At 36.8% G+C, this 23867-nt stretch overlaps 1 protein-coding gene across 18 annotated transcripts in view; it reads right to left on the bottom strand.

Moving 5' to 3' along the window:
• Myo3a (myosin IIIA) overlaps positions 1-23867 on the bottom strand; it is a 180717-nt gene that overhangs the window by 50286 nt on the left and 106564 nt on the right. For 13 of the 18 annotated variants that reach the window (XR_010043797.1, XR_010043798.1, XM_063238033.1 and 10 more), the window contains 4 exons: positions 15269-15395; positions 10627-10751; positions 10337-10524; positions 7210-7357 (listed from right to left, as the gene is read on the bottom strand). Coding sequence is in view for 13 of the 18 variants with exons in the window: in XM_063238033.1 (XP_063094103.1) it covers positions 7210-7357; positions 10337-10524; positions 10627-10751; positions 15269-15395 (588 nt within the window). In the remaining 5 variants the exon portion in view is untranslated. The other 5 variants (XR_010043800.1, XM_063238039.1, XM_063238030.1 and 2 more) reach the window with 4 other exon arrangements.

Here is a 23867-nt window from a genome sequence, read left to right as displayed (position 1 = left end):
ACCAATATACATTAAGCGCCATTTAGAGAGCCTCATAGACCAATTCAGGAATGAAGTTATCAATGACCTGAAGCTAGAAGTATGCAGAATAGTTAGAGAAATGCTAAGCACCACCCAGGAAAAAGCGGATGGTGGAATGGAAGAACAGAAAAAGAGGGGAGAATTGCTTGATGGAGAAAACAGAGAAAGCATTGAGTATGTGAAGCAGGTGCAAAGGGACTATCAAGAAATTAAGAAGTCTACCCAAGACTGGCATAACAGCTTGAAAGAAACTAAGGACAGACTATCTGAATTGGAGGGCAGACTTGAAACATGGGAGAATGAAATGAAAAACTTCTTAAAAATAACAAAGAAACACACAGCAATAATACAAAGACAAGAAGATGATAAGAGGAGCCATAACTTAAGGATTAAGAACTTAAAAGAAGGAGTAGGGACACAAACAAGTGAACTACAAAAGCTACTCACAGAAATAATCCAGGAGAATTTTCCTAATTTAGCAAAAGGTAAAGATACTCAAATGTATGAGGCATACAGGACCCCAGCTACCTACAACCCTAAAAGAGAAACACCCAGGCATATAATAATAAAAATTCCAGAAATTCAATACAAGAACAGAATATTAAAAGCTGTAAGAGACAAGAAACAGATCACTTACAAGGGAAGACCCATCAGAATTACAGCAGATTTCTCTTCACAAACCATCAAATCACGAAGAGCATGGGGAGAAATAATTCAAGCTTTGAAAGATAATAATCTACAGCCAAGATTGAGATATCCTGCACAACTGTCCCTGGAAATTGATGGAAAAACGAGGTGCTTCCAGGATAAAGAGGAACTGGGGGAATTTGCAACCACCAATTCAACCCTACAGAAAGTATTGCAGGATATTCTAAAAAAAGAAAAATACAAAGAACCCAGAAATAGGGGCGGGGAGGCCACAACGAATGGAGCAGAGAACAAAATGAAGAAGACAAACTGACAGCTACTGACAGAAAAAGAGCTCAACAGAAATGAGACAGAAGATTGGATGATAGGAACAGCTTTTTTTGGAGAAAATGACATCTTAATAGGTAATGCTGATTTAGTACCATCTTGTTTTGAAGTCTCATCTAGCTTTTGTTCTTCTGTCTCCAATGGTCTAAACAGGTTGTATCTTATTGGATTTTGTTATGTACGATAGTATAAGAAAAAACCTTTTAAAGACAAGGAGATTATACAGAGACCATTGTTCATTTTCTGTTAGTCGATTCTAAATACTCTATAATGCTGTCATTCTCTTAAATGGATTTACATTGTTTTGATATACTTAATGCTACAGTATATGAAGTTGTACTCAAGGACTTCAGGGAGGGAGTCAATATGATAACTATTTTTGGGTCAGGATTAGCTGGTGGTGAAACACTATTCTGCTTAAATGGTTATGTTTTGATCTGCCCTGTTTCGCTGTTATGCCCTCCTTTTTCTCAATCTCCACTCCATTATTTACTTTTTTATTTTTATCCATTTAATTAAAGGGAAAAATATAGCAGGATATAATATAGTAACCCACTTTGACTTTCTATTATCTCGATTTGAAGCCCTGTATTACTCTCACCATCTTGTTTTTGACTGAGGTTCCTATATTCTGTTTTGCTGGATAGTATCAGGTTCGAAAGTTTAGGCATCAGCTGAGAAGATAATGAGATTCATTATAACGCCCATTCTCGTTGACTTTTATCTACTTTTGAAGACCTACAATATCTCCAATGTTTTGGTTTTGTCGGTTTTATTCTTTACGGTTTTGTTCAATTGTATTACAACTAATGATATAGGCAATTCTATTAGAAATAGCGGGAGGCATTATGGTAACCATTGTTGATCACCTTGTATTATGTTCTTATATTATCTATTATGTCCACCCTTTTGACTTGACCGATTCTGTTCTGTTATGTCACATTTGGTTTTACTCTCTTCCAAAAAAGCAACAAGAACCGTGGGAGCAATGAAACCCAAAATGTGTAATAGTCACTGTACAAAAGAGAGGAAAAGAAAGTGCTCTAAACTATATAACTGCATGTATATTTAAATGTATAAGATAGAAAATGATATCACAGAGTTTTATTGGATCATTGAACAGAACTGTTTGCAGTATCATTGTTGGAATGTCCACTCTACAAGCTTTAATTTTGTGACTTAAACAATTATTTCTAAGATGGCAATATGTAATCCATTAACTAGTGATTTCCTACTGCGCATTTTTTTATTCTGTAAATCTGTATAACTTGTACCCCTTCACTGTTTTTTTTCCCTTTCTTTTCTTTTCTCCTTAAATAAAAATTAAAAAAAAATTTAAAAAAAAATTTAAAAAATTTAAAAAAATTTAAATAATGTAATGATAAAGTATTTTGGGTAATTCCTAATAAATAGCTATGTTTTATTTTACATAGATTTTGTTGAATTTTGGAGCACTGAGTTTCGGAATGCTGCTCACTACAGCAACTTTTTTATTCAGAAAAAGATGTATATAACACATTGTAAAAGGAAAATTTCACTCTATTCACTTTGGTATATGATATATATATATATATATTTTTTTTTTTTTGGTACCAGGAATTGAACTCAGGACCTTGTGTTCACCAGACAGGCACTATGCATTGAGCTTCCTGACCCTTACAATATTTATTCTTGAAACTTTTTAAAATTTATAAAGGATTTTATGTCTATGTTCTGTTGACAGGTGTCAGTTTAGGATAAGGGGACATTTGGGTTAGGAATTCAGAAACGCAATTTTCTGTATTCCAGGATCTCCTGTATCTACAATTATTTCTTCCTTACTATTGTGTAAATCTTTGCCAAAATTTGTTTCATGCTGTGAACGTATGCTTTAACTTCACACGTACAAAAGTATAGTAAATATATGGACTTACATTTCTTTATTTCATTGAAATTTATTTTTATCAAAAGTTTAAAAAATGTAAAATATGATAAAAGTAACTGCCACAACTCTCTACATCACATTGAAGATGCTGATCTAGCTTCATGTTTGGTTGTTTTGTTTTTCTGGTGCTGGGATTGAATCTAGAGCCTTGTGCATGCAAGGTAAGAGCTCTACCACAGAGCCACAACCCAGCCCTATGTTCATCAATGAAGATAAATAGCTTATGTGAGCAGCTCGGATGTTAAGCAGGTGTGAAGGCTATAGAAAGGAGAGGTGTGCTACTGGACGATGAAGACATATTCCTGCTAGGGGCTGCTGCAAGGCCTCTTGGTGAATTTAGTTATCTGGAAATCAGCCTTCATACACAGTGAACGAGAAGTGTAAGGAATATTTAGAGGTGATGCCAAACCATAACCAAAAACTTGGCTGTACTTTTAAAAGTGAAGATCTGTTATAGCAAGGGTTTCTAAATGTATTTGGCTGTCTTAATGTTGAAAGAAAGTGCCTTCAGCATGGCTTTTTTTGGAGAGCCAAAATAAGACAAACTTTATCACCACAGCACACATATTGCTTAATAGGAAAGAAATTAGGATATAACATTTAGAAGGCCGCATTGTTAAGGCACAACAAGATGAAGATATTTATAAGAGGTTTTTTTCAATTGCCCACAGTTTTTATCAGATGACTGATTCTTGTTACTTTATAATGGTGAAAAAGTTGAAAATGTAGGTATTGTGTATTGAATCAATTTTTTTCTTTGTAATTGACACAAATTATGTGTTGAAGTCCACATTCAAACTCTCAGAAGCTTTAAATTTTAGGATGTGAACAGCTGGAGATGAAAGTCATACACATCACTTTCTGCAAGAGCAGTCAGAGCCATAATTGCAGTTATTGTTTCCATTATGCTCTGTAAGTAGCCTCCTGCTTACAAAATCCCTTCAGCTCTAAACCCACAGGTGTACATAGACTGGTATATGTAAGAGTGTATCTTTGTACAGAAACAAATATTAATCATTTCTATTAGACACAAACCAGCACACTTAATACCTCTTCACATGTATTACTTTAATGTATGAAGAAAACTTATGCAAAGTGTAAACAGATAGGAAGGGAAGTAGAACTCCAGCACAATCCTTTGTAACATTATGTACATGTTCCGGTTGCCCAATACTTGACCAGTGCCCTCAAAGAATAGTGTCATTCATTTTACTCCAAATTCATACTTAGGGATGGCCAATCTGTGGCTTGTGTGTGCTCCCCTTGACTTGAAACACAAACTATTAGGGAGCAAAGTTTACCCTTTCGTGTTTTCTAGGCCACAATGATCATAAAATGGCAGCAAATTAAAGGACAAAACTCACCAGTTCAGCCCCAGTATGTGAATACCTTTGACAAGAGATGTACATTTCTGGGGCTGGGGATATAGCTCAGCAGCATAAGTACCTGCTTTGCAAACAGGCGGTCGTGAGTTCAATCCCCGGTACCGATAAAAATGAAATAGACAAAAAAAAAAAAAAAAAAAAAAAAAAGAGATGTACATTTCTAACACAGGATTCTAATATGATCTATATAACTCCAAAGAACTCCCTACTGCCCTTTGCTTACTGTTGAGTCCTCTTCCATATGGAAGACAACCAAAAAACGAACAAGAGCACACCAAGCACACCTAAACCTTGGTTGAGTACAAGTCAGCATCTCCCGAGAGATCCAGCCATGTTGGAACTTGGGGAGGCTGAGCAAGAAAGCAACACGCCCTCCTTTCTGGTAAGTGGGGGTGGTGCGAGCGAGCAGCCAGTAAGCCAGAAAGAGAACAAGTCAGTGTCTCCCATAAGCCAGTGAATGGCTAGTGTGGATTTCTGGATTTTGGAAAATATTTTGAAAAACAATACCAATGGTGAGTTGAAGGCAACCATTTCAAGAAATATAAAATCACCCACTTGAAAAGCTAGAAATTAGGTCAGTAAAAATGGTTTATTATAGTATGTTGATTATTTTTCATAGGAGAAGTCAATGGGAAAATTATATTTCAAGTACATTTTTGTAAACAACTTTGCTGGAGTGTCCCACTTTACAACTAAACGAAAATTGGGCTAAATAAGGGAATAGTTTCACAGAAGATTACTATTTATTGTACAGTGTCATAGAACTGTCAGTTAATACAATGCTTGTTGGTTTAAGTTGGACCCAAGTGCTTGGTCTGTGAAGGTACATCACAAAGCATGTGTCTCAGTGAGATACAGCTGGGCCATTTGTACGTCCCATGAAGTTGAATGCCATGTCCTACTGACTGCCATAATGGCTCTATTAAACTCGGGAGCTCTCAGTTAGGTCAGGTCTGGGATTATATTTGGCCAAAAGAAGTGTGACCATGACCCATACTTTTAACTGTGATAACTTATGCATTAACTTAGAGTAAGCAATTCTTAAGTTACATTTCCTGCCTTCACAGAAAGTAACAAAATGAAAGAAAACAAAGGTGAAACCATAGGTTAAAACTGAAGGAATCACTGACTAATCCTATCCACCAGATCACATGTTCATTATCCTGATCATACTTTGGCCACTAACCTTTGGTACAATGTCTAGAAAGATATCAGAAAGGATTTAGAATGACCTGAGTTCATCAGAATGCTTGGCATAACCCTGAGTTCTAGATAAAGTTTTAATTACACTGGGGGAAACTTTGAATTGTTTTGTTTAGAAAACTTCTCAAGAATATTCTGAAGGACCTTAATAATAGTTTGTATAGCAAAACCAAAGACAAAAGAAGAACATCAGGATGAAATTAAAGTCCACTAAAGTGATTTTAAAAACTATAACATTCTATCAAAAGCAAGTAATAATAATCATTGACATATCATACACCAGTTTAAGCTTAGTTTCAATAAAACTTAGTTCTAATCTTACCCAGAAAACACAGTTCTACCCTGCAAGTCATTATTTGTCAGGTGGTAGGTAAGATATACCTGGGGCTACAAAATAGGCCAACATATCTATACCAAAAGCCCAAAACAGAGCAGGTATACTTGTTTCAGTCTCTGGTTTGAATGCATTCGTTATTTAATTAAGAAAGAGGTTGTTAAATCAGTTCATGTCAGCCTCTGAAAATATAAAAAGAATTAAAACATGATATTGGAAATAAAGGAATTTACGGGCTAATGAGAAAGGTAAAAATGTACTGAGACTAATGAGACTGGGGCCTTTCAGGGTGGGGGCTGTCAGAGCCAGAGGATCTGCATTCAACACTCAGCTGGCGAGGAAGTCAGTGTTTTGCAGGGAGCCTCCAATATGCTGTCAAGGAGCTTGAAGGGGCAGAGCTACAGAGGGGTGGGGAAGTGTCTTACATTTTTGTATTTTCCTGTTTTTAAGATTCTAAAGAGATTTCATCACATACCTAGGCTATGGAAAGATGCCAACAGAGAGGTGGAGGAGGAGACAGAAGGGGACGGAAGAAAGGTAATGAAAATGTGACAGAACTAGATCCTGGTGCAGGGGAGTCAGATATCATGTCTCAAATTTATATGCTTTTTTTTTGGCTTAAGATGTCTTCTTTTATGACCACCATTTTCAAAACAAACTCTCAGTACACCTAAATATTTTAAATAAAAAGAGGCTTAGACATCTCTAATTTAGCTAAATTAAAATTAAAACATAATCCAGAAACACAAAGCAAAATAATGTTATCTGAAGGAAACAAATGATGTACTGAATGCTATTAATTGTGCTCCTTTTACTACATTAATTTATTCTATGACAGTTTGTCAAATGCAATTCAAGTAAGTCTCTGCTTTTTCTCTGCAGAATATTTTTGAAGATGAATCATAAATTACACATTGTACTGTGACAAAATTACCATTTTATGGCATTTGCATCAAACCCATTATCTTACGGTCTGTTGCTTAGCTACCGGAATTCTGAGGTTTAATGCATTTTAGATGTGTATTGAAATTCCAAACAGAATTCCAGCTATGCACTTTATAGAAAGAGAATCTGTTAGACACATCTGTTTACTTAAACTTTCATAGATTTCTTTGTTTGAAAGAACTTACGCATGCTAAGTTTTGGTGAACAGTGAATTCATTTTCAGTGAAGGAATTTTAACATTACATATTAAGTTTCATGAAATTCATACTGTATTTTTTGTTTGTTTTTACTACTGATATGGAGAAAAGACAGTTTTTTCGTTACCTTTTTAAATGCTGAAAACTTTAAACCTATGGGTTTTGTTCTGCTTCATTTGTACAATTATGCACACATGCATCTTTAGAGTAAGTACCTTGACTTACCTGTTCCCATGCGAACACATGTTGATTAAAATAATACTGAATTTGTTCATTTGCAATGTTAATGCACAGTTGCTCAAAGGAATTTTTTTTGAAATTTTCAAAGCCAAATATATCAAGAATGCCAATGCTCAGCTCATCACCACTCCCACTGGAAGAATAAAAGTGGTATTCTTTTTAGTTATTATTTATTTGCTTAGGAGCTAATAAAGTATCTCAAAGTTCCTATATGTGGCTGACCTAAGAAACTACTACCAGAACACACACTTAGAGCAAAATTGTTTTATCTCTTTTTTTTTAATACTAGGAATTGAATGTAGGACTTCAGGCACCCTAGGCCAGCATTCTACCACTGAGATGCATCTCTATCCTTTGTTATTTCTTTAGTTTATTTGAGACAAAGACTCACAAAGTTGCTCACAAATCCTTTTGATTCATAATCGTACTGCCTCAACATTCCAAGTAACTAGGATTACTTCTATCCCAGCTGACATTTTCTCAACTGAAAAAGTTCCTCTCCACAGAATGTAAAGATAATGGAGGTAGCATTAACTGTTAACACACATATTTTCCTTGTACTATAGAAACCATTCTTAATCTCTTTCTCATGCACTACAAAAAATTAAAAAAATTCTTTGTGGGTTATAAGTACAAAGTCACAGCACTGAGACAGGAATAATACTAACAACAAGCTGGCTGGGCATAATGGTGCACAGCTGTAATCCCCCAACTTGGGAGGCTGAGGCAGGAGGATCACTGCAAGTTTGAGGCTTGCCTGGATTACAGGGTTTCTTACAAAAAATAAAAACAAAACAAGACACAAAATAAAAACAAAACAAACAAAACAAAACAAAACCCAATCTGGCTGTCAGCAAGAAGACAGCAAGCATATTCAATTAAAACTGTACCAGAAAAGCATAAATTCTATTAAGGAGTATATTTAGTCTTTCATTTTAGAACAATTTAAAATCTTACTGAAAATATCTTATTTGAAGAATTATCATTTATTTTTGGATTATTTGCATATATATGCATATATATATGCATATATATATATTAAATACAAAATAAATGGTGACCTGGAGAAAGACACATGGGGATTTATTTTATAATTAAATACTTTCAAGTACAATCAAATACAATGGTATTTCACAATTAAATAATTCAAGTGCATTTTTCTGTTTTTTAGTATGGTCACTTTTGTTAACAAAAGGCTAGTGCTTGGTCAAGAAGTGTGTTTCTCTCCTAAAAAAAATACATGCCTTGAAAATTACTTTTATGTACACTTGTAAAGCAAAGAAGGACAAGGGTCTTTTTGTGCTCACTGTTTGGCTGGTGCAGGTAATTCTACTGCATGATGAAGAAATGATTGTTAGTAACTCAAGTACACTCCCCATATTTGGAGGAAGTGATTGACACAGACTACTTTAAAGATGTGGTAGAATGGACAAAGGGCAAACCAGGTAAAGATTTCTGAAAGCTCTCACTTTAAACAGTAGTTGAGTCAAGATGTCTAGTTAAGATTCATGTTGGTTTAGTGAAACTTATTATCCTTTTACGGCACCTTTGCCCACAGGGTTCCATAAAGTACTTAACTTATTGTTTAAAAATGTGTTGTACCCATGTTTTTATTCTGAAGTGAAGGATATAGACAGTTTTTAACAGGTCCTTAGAAGGCTTTAAAATACCATCAACAATTAAAGCCACTGATTTGGCATTCAGTGGCATTATTTAACAGCGGATGAGTGAGAAACCCAGAAAAAATGCAGTCATTTGCCCAACCTCACGTGACAAGTTAGTAGCAAAGCCTGGCATGGATCACAGGCTTTCCAACATCTCACTGTAAATCCAGACAGAATCAAACTAAACTGTGTCAATTGGTTCTGCTTTTGTGTTTTTAAAGCTTGCTGTTTAAAACATTCTTTTAAAACCTAAGTCTTGGGTAGTTTTCATTTTGTACAGAAAGGGAAGTTACATTCAACAGATAGGTTATTGTGGGATATCAGGCATATGATAATTAATAAATAAGATCAAGTCTTTACCTTGATTACAGTATGTGAAACATAAGTTTGTTGAAAAATTTTGAGCTTTTCTGTTTTTATATGAATGTTTGACATTAGAGAGAAGGCCACAAATGAACATATAAACCATTTTGGTCTTAATGAGCAAACTGGGCTATGATTTGTAGATTCAGTAGGTGTAGGTAAGGAAGTAACCTTAAGGGGCACATTGCTAAGTGGATGAAAGGAATAATGGATTAACTCACAGACAGTTTGATGGAATAATGATATGGTGTGAGATGTATTTTAGTGGAAAAATAATGAACTGCTCACTTGAAATGTGCATAAAATGACTTTTTATACTTAGCAGGTATGAATGAGGTAGAGTAAGCATTCATCTTTCCACAGGCAATATTTCTTAAATTCATACAATTTATGGCAGAACAAGGCTGTTAATGTAAATGTAAGGACTTACACCTAGGTACAATCCAGACAATGGGGTCAGCAATTACTAGTATAAAGGCTATCGTGTTAGGGTCATACGTCATTTGTACCTACACCATGGCCTTATCTTTCACTTAGATACACCAGTTCTATTTCAAAATTCATTGGAAGTCATAATACCTACCCTTAAGGAGGTTATAGTGAGAGTTTAAATGTGAAAGGAAGTTTTTCCTTATCTTCAAGATTTGATTTAAAACTTTGAAAAACATTTAAAATTGATGAATTGACATTTTACACAAGTGTAAATGTGTATACTTTATGGTATATCTTCATGGTATAACCATGTGTGTACACAAGTATAAATGTGCATACACAATTATACCTGGTGTATACTTCATGGTATATTTTCAAATTAAAATAATATGTTAACTGATTGTAAAATGCCACATTAAAAAATCACTTTCCATTGTGATTATTAATGCTGGTAGAATTTTTATGTTACAGCAATCAAAAATTTTCCAATAATATGGCATAACAAGGTGGTAAGAAATGATGTATATCTATTGAAATATAATGTTGATAAATAAATTATCCTATTAAAAATCTTCAAAGGGACTCACACAAAAAATTGCAAAATACATCTATCACCTGACATTTAGGAGAAAAGTCTGTATGAAATGTTTTACCTTGGCAATGTGTCATGCTTCAATAAACTGTTAATGCAGCTGACTATCCAACTAAAGAGACGTCCATATAAAGTTTTAGCCACAGCATCTCTGACATCATTAGCCTTTTCTACAGTGTTGGGTCGTATAATAGTTTCTCCTCTAGTCACCACACAGTGGGAGGTAAGAGCGTCTTGTAACTCATCTGCCTGAATGCAAAGCAGGGAAGCAGCTGAAAAACCAATAGATAAGTTGTAAGAAGAAATTAAGCAATGAGATCACTTTTGAAAAATGAAAATGTTTTAACTCACTTCCTTCAGATGATGGGAGATAAATATGTGATGATTTTCTCCACTGGTCAAACTAGGCTGGCTGCTTAACGCAGTGCAACCCAAAGCAAACTGGCTGGCAACGTGAAACTGCACCAGGCGAGTAGCTGTCAATGTGATGGTCAATACAATTTCACCAAAATATACTAAATAATTTCAGAGCAAAAGCTGGGGCAGAGTACTTCATACCTGTAATCTCAGTACTGCGGGAGTCCGAGGCAGGGGGTTCACAAGTGTGAGCCCAGCCTTGGCAACTTAGCAAGACCTTGTCTCAAAATAAAAAATAAGAAAGCCTGAGGATGAAGTTCAGTGTGAAGGTCCTGGGTTCAATCCCTACTCCCAAGTTAAAAAAAAAGCATGATGAGTAGACTTGGTATAATTTTGAGACCATTATTATGTAATTATTTTCCAAATGTAGAAATTAATAGGAAGCTGGACGTATACCAAATAAACTACTCTGGACAACCTTCGGCAATGTGCAATTTGAAGAGAACAAACCTACCTCAATATTCATGGGCCTCTGATACTTCTTTTAGTTCCATATTTTAGTCACTAAATTTTGATAAAATATCTAAATAAACATTTATTTAGCATTTTAATAATAAATAAGAACGATTTAAAATTCATTTTATTTAATTAAAAAATTCATTTTTGGATGTAATAAGCATCTTTAACCAAAATTACTTCATAACAGGCTGTTTTTTTTTTTTTTTTTGTACCAGGGATCAATCAAACTCATGACCTGGTGCCTGCCAGGTAGGTGCTTGTGCCACTGAGCTAAATCCCCAGCCCAACAGGCTAAATTTTAAACTCAGGAGTTTTCTTTCAAAAACATTTTGAACTGTTTGAATTCACTTTTAGACCTTTTGACAAGCTATTTTCTGATTATGTGGCTACAGTTACTGAACTTCATCTTCAAACATTTTTTCAAATGGTAGAAGTAGTAATAGGCTTATTAGAGAAATTTTATCTTTAAAATTTACATTCATTTCTTTCATTTTAGGCATGTTTACTGCCTTTACTCTGTACAAAATCTGTATCAATATTTTAAGTACTTCCCATTTTGTTTAATGTTGTTTTTGAACATGATTTTAATTTGCTGCCTATTTAACATATTCTGTCAATAACTTTTTAATAGTTAGATATTAGGTTGTTTCCATAGGTTCATAATGGTAAAAAACAGGGTAAATATCTTGGTCATGAAAGATTGTCTAAACCAGCAACTGGTTCATAAACTACTTAACTTCTTCAAAAACTGAACCAATTAGGGCTGGGGATATAGCTCAGTGGCATAGTACCTGCCTGGCAAACATGAAGTCCTAGTTCTATTCCTGATACCAAAAAAAAAAAAAAAAAAAAAAAAAAAAGCCTGACACAATTATATATATTCCTCTTAGCCAAACAGATCGACAGTTTCAATATAATTTCATAGATACCAGAAATTGTTTTTAAAAATAGCCAATTTGATAGGAAAATGTCTTGTTTTTAATTATACCAAGTTGAACATTTTTTTGTTTTTGTTTTTCATTTTTATTTGTGATTTGTGGTTCTGATTTTGTAAATTGCCTTGTTGCATTTGTAAGTGCACCATTTCTTAACTGGTTTATAAGATCTCTTTAGAGTTTAAAGGGAAGTTTTTATTTTGTTGGGGATATCTGCAAATACTTTTTCTCATTTTCATTTGCACTGAAACTTAATTTATGTTTTCTTTATGTACTTGTTATGGTTTATACATTGTGTCAACTTAAGAAGTCTAGAAGCTTAACTAAATGATTCAGCAGTTACCTTTCTAGGATATTACTGTTCATTGTATCAATTTGAGTGGGTCAGAACTTTTAAGCTTTTAAGCAGGGAGCAGGGTCCCTAGTTTTATATCCTCATCTTGTACAAGAGGAGTGCAGGCCGATGGTGTGAGTGCTGTACTATCCTAGGTGAGCAGCCTGCATACAATAAAAAGGCAAACTAGGAGGGACTGATTGCTGATTGCTGGTGTTTTTTTTTTTGTCTTTTTCATTTTTTTAATCGGTACCAGGGATCGAAGTCACGACCACCTGCTTATGCCGCTGAGCTAAACCCCCAGTCCCCAATTGCTGGTTCTTTAGAGTACCTCCGGTCCTCACTTTTAGCTGGGATGTCACCTCCTGGCTTCTGGCACAGACTGTTTGGCTTCAGCCTGGGACTGTTCAGCCTTTATCATAGACTCTTCAGCCTTCCATCCTAGATTCTTCAGTGTCCCATTGCAGACCTACTGGCTTCCTGATACGGACTTGCATTGGACACTACAGTAAGCTGCAGGCCTTGGGCTGGACCTTTCAACCTCTAGCACGCAGAGTACTATAAAAGTTTAATTTCTAGGTAGTCAAACATCATTTCCAGGAAAATAATTTTTGCTTTTGGTTTTCTGAACATAAGCTTCAAGTCCTTTTTCACCCCAAAGAATTATACAAATGCATTTCATCTGGTAATTTTATAACATTTCCATTAAATTATATGTTTAGATTTCACTTTGGTATACAATGTTTGAGAAGAATTCAAATTCCCCCTCTCTCAAATGGCTAAGTAGATTGTTGTCTCTACCACATTGATTCTCAATTGATTTGTTATATTTTGGGAATTTTAGAGGCACCTGTTTCTGAACTCCCCCACTGATCTGTATGTCTATTTCTATTCCCATATTGTTCATTCATTGACATACATTTATTGTCTGGTACACACTAGGCCTTTTATTCAAGGACATAATATTAAGTGCAATAGTTTAACAAGGAAGTTCCAATCCTGATGATCTTGCCCCAGCAGGCATGGAAATTTAAAGAAATTTAAGTAGGAAGTGAGACGGAAATACAAGGAGCAGAAGGAGGGAGAAGGATGGTGAAGACAGGGTAGAATGGGTAGGGGAGAAAAGAGCAGGTAGAAGAAGAGAGAGGCAGTAGAAATGGAGGGAGATGAGAGCCCGCTGACACACGAGCTAAGTAGTTTCTGGATTAACTGTGGAGAATGGGCATAAAAAGCTCAATTCTTGATGCAGAATGAGCAGTTAGGAGGTTACTTAGTTCAGGTAAGAGGTGATACTGGCTTGAGAATGGTAAAGATGAACATGCAGAGAAATGCTAAGAGTGATACATACAAGATAGAAAGGGCAGAACTAATTCCTGGTGAAATAATGTGCGGCTTTGGTTTGGAAATAATTCCTTTGAACTTTAATTATAAATCATTTAAATGTAAATTAATAACATTTCTTATTTTCCAAAAGTGGCTATTCCAGAAAGTGTCTTAATTATATTCACACTAACCTTTTTGTTGACCTGTGTTACTGTCCTGTTACACAGAAATAGATATATCAAAACAATCTTCTAGTTTGGTTGTTTCTTAGTATACTCTTATTTACAAATATTGGATTGATGTTAAATGTCTCCCAAAGGCTACATCCCCAGCCTGTGGTGCCACAGGGAAGTGGTGGAAGCCTAGGGAGCAGGGCTTATGGACGGAAGTAGAGTATTGTGGGTGTGCTCTTGAAGAGGCCTCTTTCTCGCTGCACCTTTGTTTCCTGGTCGGTATAGGTGAGCAGCTTGGCTTCACTGCACATTCTCCGCCATGATGGAGGCTGGGCACAGGCCCCAAAGCAAGAGAATAAGGAGCAAGTGAACACAGACTAAAACTGCTGAAACCACAACCCAAATCAACCTTTTCTCTGGCTAAGCTGATTTATCTCAGGGACTTAAGCAAACTAACACAATTGCATCTCATTCTGTTAACTCTTCTAATTATGATTAGATGGTGAGAACTGAATCTTACCAAAGTTGTCTGGTTCTTCCTCTCTTCCTGTCATTTCTGATAACCTGATGGCTTTTGTGCCACTGAAACTATTTCTTGTATGTTAGTAGAAGATGGATGAATCTGGGCCAGGAATATTTGGCATTTAGGTCTCTGAAATTACCCTAAAACCTCTCATTTTGTTCTGAGGTAAATATGATTCTGGGAAAAATATATGCATAAATATTTATATCATGGTTCCCTAGGCTATGAATGAAATAACAAATATAGTTATGAAAAAATATACTAATATAAAAATAACAAGGCATAAAAATCTATTCCACTGGAAGACAGTAGTAAGAGTCCTTCACTTATTTGGAATAATTCATCAAACTCTGTTATTAGGAGAAAACTTGATTTGAAGTAGTACCATGATGTGCTCTTCTTGTGTGGAAAATGACTAAAAAATTAATTAATACAGGACAAATGGGTATATAAAATTGATTCAGTAAAAAGACAGGTTTTATTGCTTTTTAAATGATTTATTTTCTAAGTCTGCAGGATAAACACTTCAATTTTTTCCCCTCTCAGTTAACTATGTCTTATTTTGCTTCTGTATTTTCACATTAAAATAAATAGCTACTAACACAGTCATAAAAGCCTAGTCTTCAGAAATGTTTTCTAAAGTAATCAGTTCTCAGTCATTAAAATCTGTTTTAAATAATGGACTTTAAAAATTTTATTTTACACAAATCGAATCTGTGCCTCCTTTCAAGGATTCCATGAGTATAACTGCTTGAAATTATCCTTATCGGACACGAAGGATATAACACTTGAAGGAATTTAGTTTTGAATAGAAGATCATATAACTTACAATTCTCCAGAGCTGCATGATTGTAAATGTAGCTCTTGTCAATCTGGTGTTCAGTTGCCACAGAAGAAAATTCAATGTTTCCAACATTCAAGATGGCAGCAAGTATACTGTATACACTTCCCAGTTGCTGAAACATACCACAGAAATGTGAGCATCATTTTTTTGAGTACTCAGAGTGGTGACTATGGTTGGGGACAGGTGGGAAATAAGCCTTTGGCTCCAGGATGTGAAGGTCATTCCTCAAACTATGATGTCAGACTAAGCTAGCCAAGCAGAAAAGGACCCACAGTGGCTACTTTAATGTTAGGGATGAGTGTGCTATTACCCAGTAAGTGCTTTAAAATCTTCTATAAATGCAAATGTGAATAAAATGTGGAAATGAAGAGCTCTTCTAGGGGAAATAGAAATATCTCACTCACTGGGCCATCAGAAAAATCTATTCATGTGAAACTTCAGAACCTTAAAAGTGAGGTTTTGTATGTGGATGGAGAGCTAAAAGAGAAAAACCAACAGATCTCAACACACTAATAGAAGGATATATATGGTTGAAGTATAGGCTCGAGAACTATAAGCTGTGGCTTAGAGTTTATAGTAGTCATTACTACATCGATATAAATTCCAAAGTAAAGGAATTCTTCTTTTAGAAGGAACTGATGGCATTTTGCCAAGGAATCTACACTAATTCTAGGTGGTATTCCAAGTATATATTCATGGTGCAGAAAGGTATTCAAAGAAGATAAAATTCTTTATTGTTTCAAGTTGCTGTCTTTATTCTACCCAGATACTGTACTTAATAAAATGGTTTCATCCACTATGACATTCAATATCAAGATAAAAGCAGGATAAGAAAAAAAAACTCAGGGATATTTACAAGCATATATATATATATATATATATATATTTACAAGTGTGTATATAAAATATACACTTAATATATAAATATTTTAAATAGATATAATAAAATAAAATTATTTTTGGGTGAATGTATACAGGCTATGTTGTCATTTATCTTGTAAGCCTTTATTTTATGTCAGACACCGTTCCTATTACAAGGGATTTAGTAGCAGGCAGAAAAGAGACCCTCTTTTCCCCTAATTGTAAGGAAGCAATAAAAAAATAAGCAAATAGGCAAACATGACACTTTGAGAAACATATAAAAAAAGCTGTGAAGAAAACAAAACAGAGGGGGCACAAATTAGTGACTGGGAAGGGTAGGAAGGGGATGAGGGGCTACCTCATGGTAAGAGGCTCAGGGAAGGCTGCTGAGGAGGTGAGCTGAAGCAGAGGCCTGAAGGACAGGAAAGAGTTGGCCGTGGAAAGAAGACCCATTCAAGTGGCGGCCACGGCGAGAGTAACAGCTCCCTTGGGGGAGGAAGGCTGCTTCATGTGGACTGAAGACGACTGGGGGGATAAAGTGTTGGCGAGGTGAGCACACGCAAGATGACCCAGGCTCTCCTCGATGTGAATTTTACCATGAAGAGCCACCAGCAATTTCAAACCAGACATTCTGTTATATTTGAACACAATGAGCCTGTCTAGGTGTGGAACTCAATGAACTTGGGCAATATGAAAGGGTCTGAGGCTCTGCAGCACATGGAGTGGTCAGAGCAGTGAATGATGAACAGGGAAATGCGCAAATGGATTTGGAATGCAGTTTGAAAGTAGAATTATACATAGACTGGTAGACCTACTGAATCATTTTTTCAAGAAAATTCTCCCAGTAAGGAATTACCATTTGTGATAGGCATAAATTGCAATGAAGTGACCAGTGTGAGCGTCACTGTGTTCAGATGGAGAAATTAATATAGCACTTGACATTTTGCTGTATTTTTTCTTAAAGAAACTTTAGGCCTTATAGGTATTCTACATCAGGAATATACTTTTCTGTAAGTTGTTGAAAACTGTCTTTTTTCAAAACTTTGTATATTTGTCAGTTACACACTAGAAAGATTATGTCTATAAGCTTTCAAAGCTGTATTTTTGAAAGAATTTAGAGTTTCATTTCATTGATTCATTTGCTGAGTCAATGGACACTTAATTCCTGTTTCACAGCTTGAGTAGAGTGTACAGTCTTTCCAGGATGTGGGCTCTCCCTAATGTTCTATAATTGAAACATTCTCCAGATTGAAGTTAGAGATTCAAAACATAGCCAAGTAGTACCCTGGCTTGGGGTAGCCTGCGGCTAGACTGATGGGCCTTGGAGGAGCCTGATTTAAAGCACAGGCAGTCTTGACTGACAGCACTGAGTTATTCATAGTATACACACAGACTCTTTTATCTCTGCAACTGATCATTACCAAAGAGCCCAAAGTAATTTTGTATTTGATGGTTAACAACACCAATGAAATGACTTTTGCTTTAAACATATAAAGTCACCAGAAGTTCCATGGAGTTTGAGGCCTGAATTCTGGCCCCCAGTTTGTAGAATGCACCACCTTTTCCCATTGAGGAAGTACAGTGGCATAGGAGAAGGTGCTCCCAAGCGTTCTCTGGATCTGGAAGATATTCATGTTTTTTCCACCATACCATCTCCTGTGTTAGTTTCTCTGTACTTGAGGGCTGAAAGACATGCTTCTGCCATGTCTTCAAGGACAAACTCAGTTCTAGTTTGCCAGGGAGCCAGAGTTTCATTGTTAAGATGTATCAGGCTCCAATGTCCTCCACTACTACTCTAGACATCATGCTGCTGTATATTGCACGGATGGGGCAAGGTCACCCTCTCTGTACTGAGTTAATCTGCCCAAGTAAAAAGGCAATTTGTTTAGAATTATTCTTTCTTCTCTGAAATTCTATTGCCATATGGTAACTACTCAACCAACCAACCATCCCTCCATCCATCTACCCATGCATCATCTCTTTCCAGACATTGTCACCCCCTCTCCCCCCAGTTAGAAACCATGGTTCTAGAATAACTTAACCCAAGGCACAAATCTGGATCTCCTCTCACAGCCGTGCTCCCCGCTCTGTCAGTGGGGACTCAGCTGATACACATCTCACACTCCTCTGGGCAACACTCACATATTACTCCCACCCAGTTCTCAGCACAGCCTCCTTGAACAATTGTTCTGCACAAGTGGTTAGGTGGGATTTCACACCCATATACAAACAAAACTCTTCACTATTTAATTGTATCTAATTATTCCTTATGCTTTATGATAAAAAGCTGCATTGTTTTCTACATTTCCAAACAAGATGCATTTATAGGCGATAGTTTTATACTCATTATCTGGAGACATTGTGGGTTATCACAATGGGAAAAGGATGCTATTGGTGATTAGTGCATAGTGGTCGAGGATGCCACTGAACACCCCATACTGCACATGAGAAGACTCACAAGAAAGAATTATTGGCTCCCAATGTGACTAGTGGTGGGGCTGAGAAAGTGTCATAGAAATAAGCAGGTTCTAGATCCTGGACAAAGTCTCAAATTCTCTGTCCCAGTAAATAGTCGTGGACTTTCAATCTCAGCTCACAACTATATGAAAACACAAAAATAAGATCATAGGTGATGAGACAAATCAAATCTTGGGTGGAACTGTGTCTTCCAAATTTCACATGCTGAAGTCCTTAGACCCAATCCTACAGAATGTGATCTTATTTGGAAATAAGATCACTGCAGATGCAATTTATTAAGGCGAAGTCATTGTGTCATGACTATAAATAGTGCTTTCTGAGCATTGGCATACTTTCTTTGAATATCAAAAAGCAGTAACAGGTGAACTAACTGCATTTAGTTTCATGTTTATGGGTCAGGATCAAGGTAATCTCTAGACTCACGATCAGCACATGCCCTCACCTCTGGAATTATGTTCCTAACAAGTCTCATGCCTTTATCTTGGCTCTCTCTAACCTATCTCCTATTGGGTTCCTGGACGGATTTTCTACCAGGCAAATCAGGTCATTTTGTGGCACCAGTTAAAGTCGGCACTGAGCTCTCTTCCTGTAAGGATGAAATTCCAGCTCCTGACCAAGGCACACAAACGAGGATCCTGCATCTTCTTGTGCCTGTTTCTGTTTTCATTTCTAGCTCCCGCTCTTGCACACTTTCTAACACCCAGGCTCCGAAGAATTCCACATTATTTCCATACCTCTGTTCCAGCTTATGCTGTTGTTTTCCCAACTTCTTCAATTTCAATACCCATCCCAGACTGCTCACTCGCACTGAATTGACTACATTTTACAGGAATGATGTTTTGTGTACAGTATAGTTCTATTATCAGATTATAAACTTATTGAGGACATTTTCAAAAGAGAACATTCCCATTAGTTGTGTCAAATAAGACAAGTCTCTAAACCTCAATCTGTGTCTCTGAGTTTCTATTTGCCTTCTTCAGAATTTTCATTTAATTTAAATATCCTCTTCCTCTGGTCTCAGATTCTGTATCCTGAGTTAATAGATTTTATGCAAACACCACATTACCATGCCAAGTTATTTCCTTACAAAAGCCACTTAACTTCTACATAGGCTGAAGGTACGGTTGGAGAAGACATGACACCCCTTTCCCTGATTTTGTTTTGGGAATAGGAGACAGCCCACGCTGGGCAGGCCGAGTCTCAGGCATGTGGTCCTTTTGATGACATACACTCAGGCCTTTTTGAGCTTGATGTCTAATTAAAGCCTAGATGAGAGAGGGCAGGGAGGACAGTGCCTGGACCTCAGAGTCAGTGAGGTTCCCCAGGGACCACAACGACATGGTCCCCTACCTGAACAATATGGCATCACATGGCCTGGTTCTGAAAGAGCCAGGTGCTGATGCTCTCACTGAGAAAGGTCAGAGGAAGCAGGTTGAGGAGGAAGCCAGAGATTGGATACTCTCAAGAGCATTTGTAGCTGTTCATTTATGAAGGCCACTATGTTTTTAGGTTGAATTCTGAAGATTTTTAAAGAAATGAAATGACATGAGCAATCTTAAAGAGTAGAGTGAAATTAAATGGTTCTACTTCAGTCATAAGATCACAGTGAGAATTGGAAGCTAGTCATCAACTCTCTCATAATATTTCATTAATCAAAAATAAATCATCCTTCCTCTCAATAACAAAAAGAACCTTAGCCCAGAAAGGTTTAGTTGTTTGTCTAAGGACACACAACCAGAAACAAGCAGTCTTAAGGACTTTCATTCAGGATCTTGACTCCTTAACACAGAATTTTTTTTTATTATATCAACTGCCTTCTTGATTTTCCTCACTCAGCTCAAGTCATAAACTGATCAAATCATGACATTGTAGGACTTGACTTTGCTTTATGATTTTGAGGGAAAAGAACAACTTGATGTCAAATTATTATTTTAAAATTATTATTAACTGACTAAAAGTGACATATAAACCTCTCCTATCTTGACCAAAAACTTTTAACCTGAGTTAGTTAAAGGTGTGATCCTACAAAATATTTATTTCATACTATTTGATCCTAAGATCTTAATTGATAATTCAAAGTAAATATCCCCAGTTGTAATTTTAGACTATCCAAAAAAAAATAACCAAGATTAAAGCAGAAAAAACAGAAATCTCATCTTAGACATATGACTCTATGTACAGCAAAAATATTTGTACTACTATATGGTCTAATGATGCATTAAAATGGTTTCTAAGTGAACTGAATCATCGCACTGCTAGTCACTGTAAATGCTATAGGCAGTTTTGGCAAGAATATGGTTTAGAAAATCATATAGTTTACAAGTTTTATTAGAATTTTCACTTTGGGTTATTTTTAGAGAATTTCTAATTTTGATTTGACTGTCTTTCCTTGAGATTGTGCTGAATCACAAGTGCATGTGTAGATGTCAACCACGGGAATGTTTGAAGGGACATGTTCAGGGCGGTGCTATTCACATCAGCGAGAGAGAGGGGCTTGGAGAGGGAGAAACAGTGAACTGTGAAGAGACTGTGATAATCACACCACTTCCCTATGCACTGAACACTCTCTATCCAACATGGATTTGCAGCAGCTACAGATGAAGGACAGATTCAAGACAGCTAGAAAGATGGCATAAAAATTCAGGACTGGGGTATAAAGAAACTACACACCCACTTGATTTAATTCTGTCCCCAGACCAGGCCAGGCTGCCCCACGAGGTCTCATCGTGTATCTGATATAGGAGTGTGCCATGTCCTAGAAGTGTCACCTGAAACTGGACTAAAAGTCTCCACAAAATATCTAGCAATGGTGATGTCTCAGAGCCAGAGGTAGATGTTATAGTCTCCTTTATCCTAAGCTACTAGTTTAGATGTTCTATACATCCTGAGTGTTTACATTTAGAACATACACTGAAATAAGTGAACTACATTTGTCAATAGATACTGTGAAACTGGTTTCATTTCAGTATTACTAAACATTGCTCTATTAAGCAAGAAAAAATAGTTGACTCAAATTGAGACACTACCCCTAGTGAGTAGAACTGAGAAGTAAATGAACCAATTAAAAATGATTCCTTGTATCTAAGATAGCAACTTCTGGGGGAGTAGACTGGTAAGAAGCAGACAAGCTCTTCTGATGACAAAAAAGCAGAGGAAAGAACTATAAACAAGCCCAGCTTATGGTTGGTGTACAACATCTGTCCAGTCTGGAGGATGCCCTGAGAGTGAATAAGCTTCTCCTGCTTTCTGCTGAGCAAGCACCTAACAGTCAGCCCACAGTCCAGAAGGACTCCTCCTCCTAGGAGTGCGGGTCTTAGGACCACAGGGTGAGGTAGTACTTTTTGCTTTCCTCAATACATCTCAAATAAATTGGATCCGTGCTAAGAGCCAGGATATGCTGGGTGCTTAAATCAGCTTGTCTCCATAGATACAAGCTGTGGGAGGGATGAAGACAGGGTCAGGAAGAGGTTAGGGAGGGAAAGTGACAACAGAAGCAGAGAAGTCAGGATTTGAATTCTGACAGGGGGAAGCCAGAGATACAACCTGAAGGGCCCATGTCATTAAGGTTTAGATCAGAAGTGCACCCTGTGCCCCAACCTTGAGACTTCAGAGGTAGGACTTTTGGAAGTTGACTGAGTCACAAGTGACTATACTCATCAGTGGACTCATTCATGGGTATCTTGGCCACTGCATGTGTGCTGGGAAGTGGGAAAGGTGGTCACTGAGGCAGGACCTAGAATGGTGTGGCTCCTTCTCAGGTTCCCCCCTTCTCACTGCTTCCTGGCCACTACGATGTGGGCAGTTACTTTCACCAGCAATCTGCTAGAAAGATACTTGGAATTCACCAATCAGGGACTGTAACTGCGAGGTGAATTCAATCACTCCTCCTTCAAATCATGGGTGTTGGGTACTTAGCGTGTCTCGGCAATTGGAAAGTGATTAGGAGACTTGCCCACAAGAAGGCTGGCCTCAGGACTAAGCTTACTAACAGCATGGCAGCTAAAACATACAAATCAAATCATTACTTCCAATGCAGCTAGCCTCGCTCATTTATTGTGACAAAAGATCCAGAGTAAAATATCTCCCTGAGGATGTGTTCAATCTAAGCTCCACTGAGTCTAGAGTACCACTTTCCCTTGTCCTTATGATTCAAATATTCTTGAAAAAATTAAGGATCTGTTGAAGAACATTATAATTATCATGCTCCTCCTGGTCCCAAGAAGAGCTAAATTCTCTTTGTTCTGCACACACTCTTCTAAGTCCTCTCTGGCTCCTCTACTTCTCCCTCACCTCACTACTGCTACAATTTATGAATTCATCTAGAAACAGTAGTTATTTAGAACTCAGGCCAGAAACTCTAAATTCTGAGGTATTAAAAGTGCCAGGTAGCAGCCTCCCCACCAATTCTGAATTCTTCTTGGGTTTGGAGAAAGGCCACAATAGGCAAATTTACCTTGGAAGTTGAAATGGTTCACGAAAGCTATTTCTCTGCTTATGACATAACAATGCTCTGAATACTTACTTGTTATGTAAATCAGATGTGTAAGTTAAATCTAACGAAGTTCATTTCATAATAACTTTAATTCTTTATTTCTTAAGTTGGACCAGATTATACCATTATTCTACTTTTTCCATTTGTACGGGGACCATATAAAACAAAATCTCTTTTCAAAAAGTCTCTTAAGAAAGCTCCCACACTCTAGTACTGGGGATTGAACTTAGGGTCTTCACAATGAGCTACATCCCAGGCTGTTCAATTTGTTTTTTAAATTTTGAGACAGTGTCTTGCTAAATTGCTATATTACTCTGGCTGAGCTCATGATCTTCCTGCCTCAGCCTCTTAGAGTGCTTGGATCACAAGTGTGTACCACCACACCTGACTTAAGAAAGCATTTAGTGAAGTGACGAGCACCACTTGAAATTTTTGCATTTTTATCCTATCAAACGTCTTGCTGGGTTGTAGTTTTATCTCTGGGGAGCTAGATCTCTAGAAACCTTAGGAACAAATATGACCTACGATTTACCTAAACAACTACTGTAAGATAGGGCCATAATTTCAACTAAAAAGAAAAGCCATTTGTCTGACCTCCTTCTCTAACCTTAATCAGTTGGCAGAGATCACACTTCATTGCTATGGGCAAGGTCTTAAGAACACCTTCTCCTAAGAGTGCATCCAGGACTTCCAGATTGGAGCCACGTGTTCAAAGAGAACCTAGGACTGTGTGTGTGTTGTGTGTGTGTGTGT

Source organism: Cavia porcellus, unplaced genomic scaffold, assembly GCF_034190915.1.
Source record: "Cavia porcellus strain 051 isolate PalLab524CR breed Dunkin Hartley unplaced genomic scaffold, mCavPor4.1 scaffold_27, whole genome shotgun sequence".
Taxonomy (NCBI): domain Eukaryota; kingdom Metazoa; phylum Chordata; class Mammalia; order Rodentia; family Caviidae; genus Cavia; species Cavia porcellus.
The sequence above is the reverse complement of the archived record's forward strand: the minus strand, read 5'-3'. Positions and strand labels throughout refer to the sequence as shown.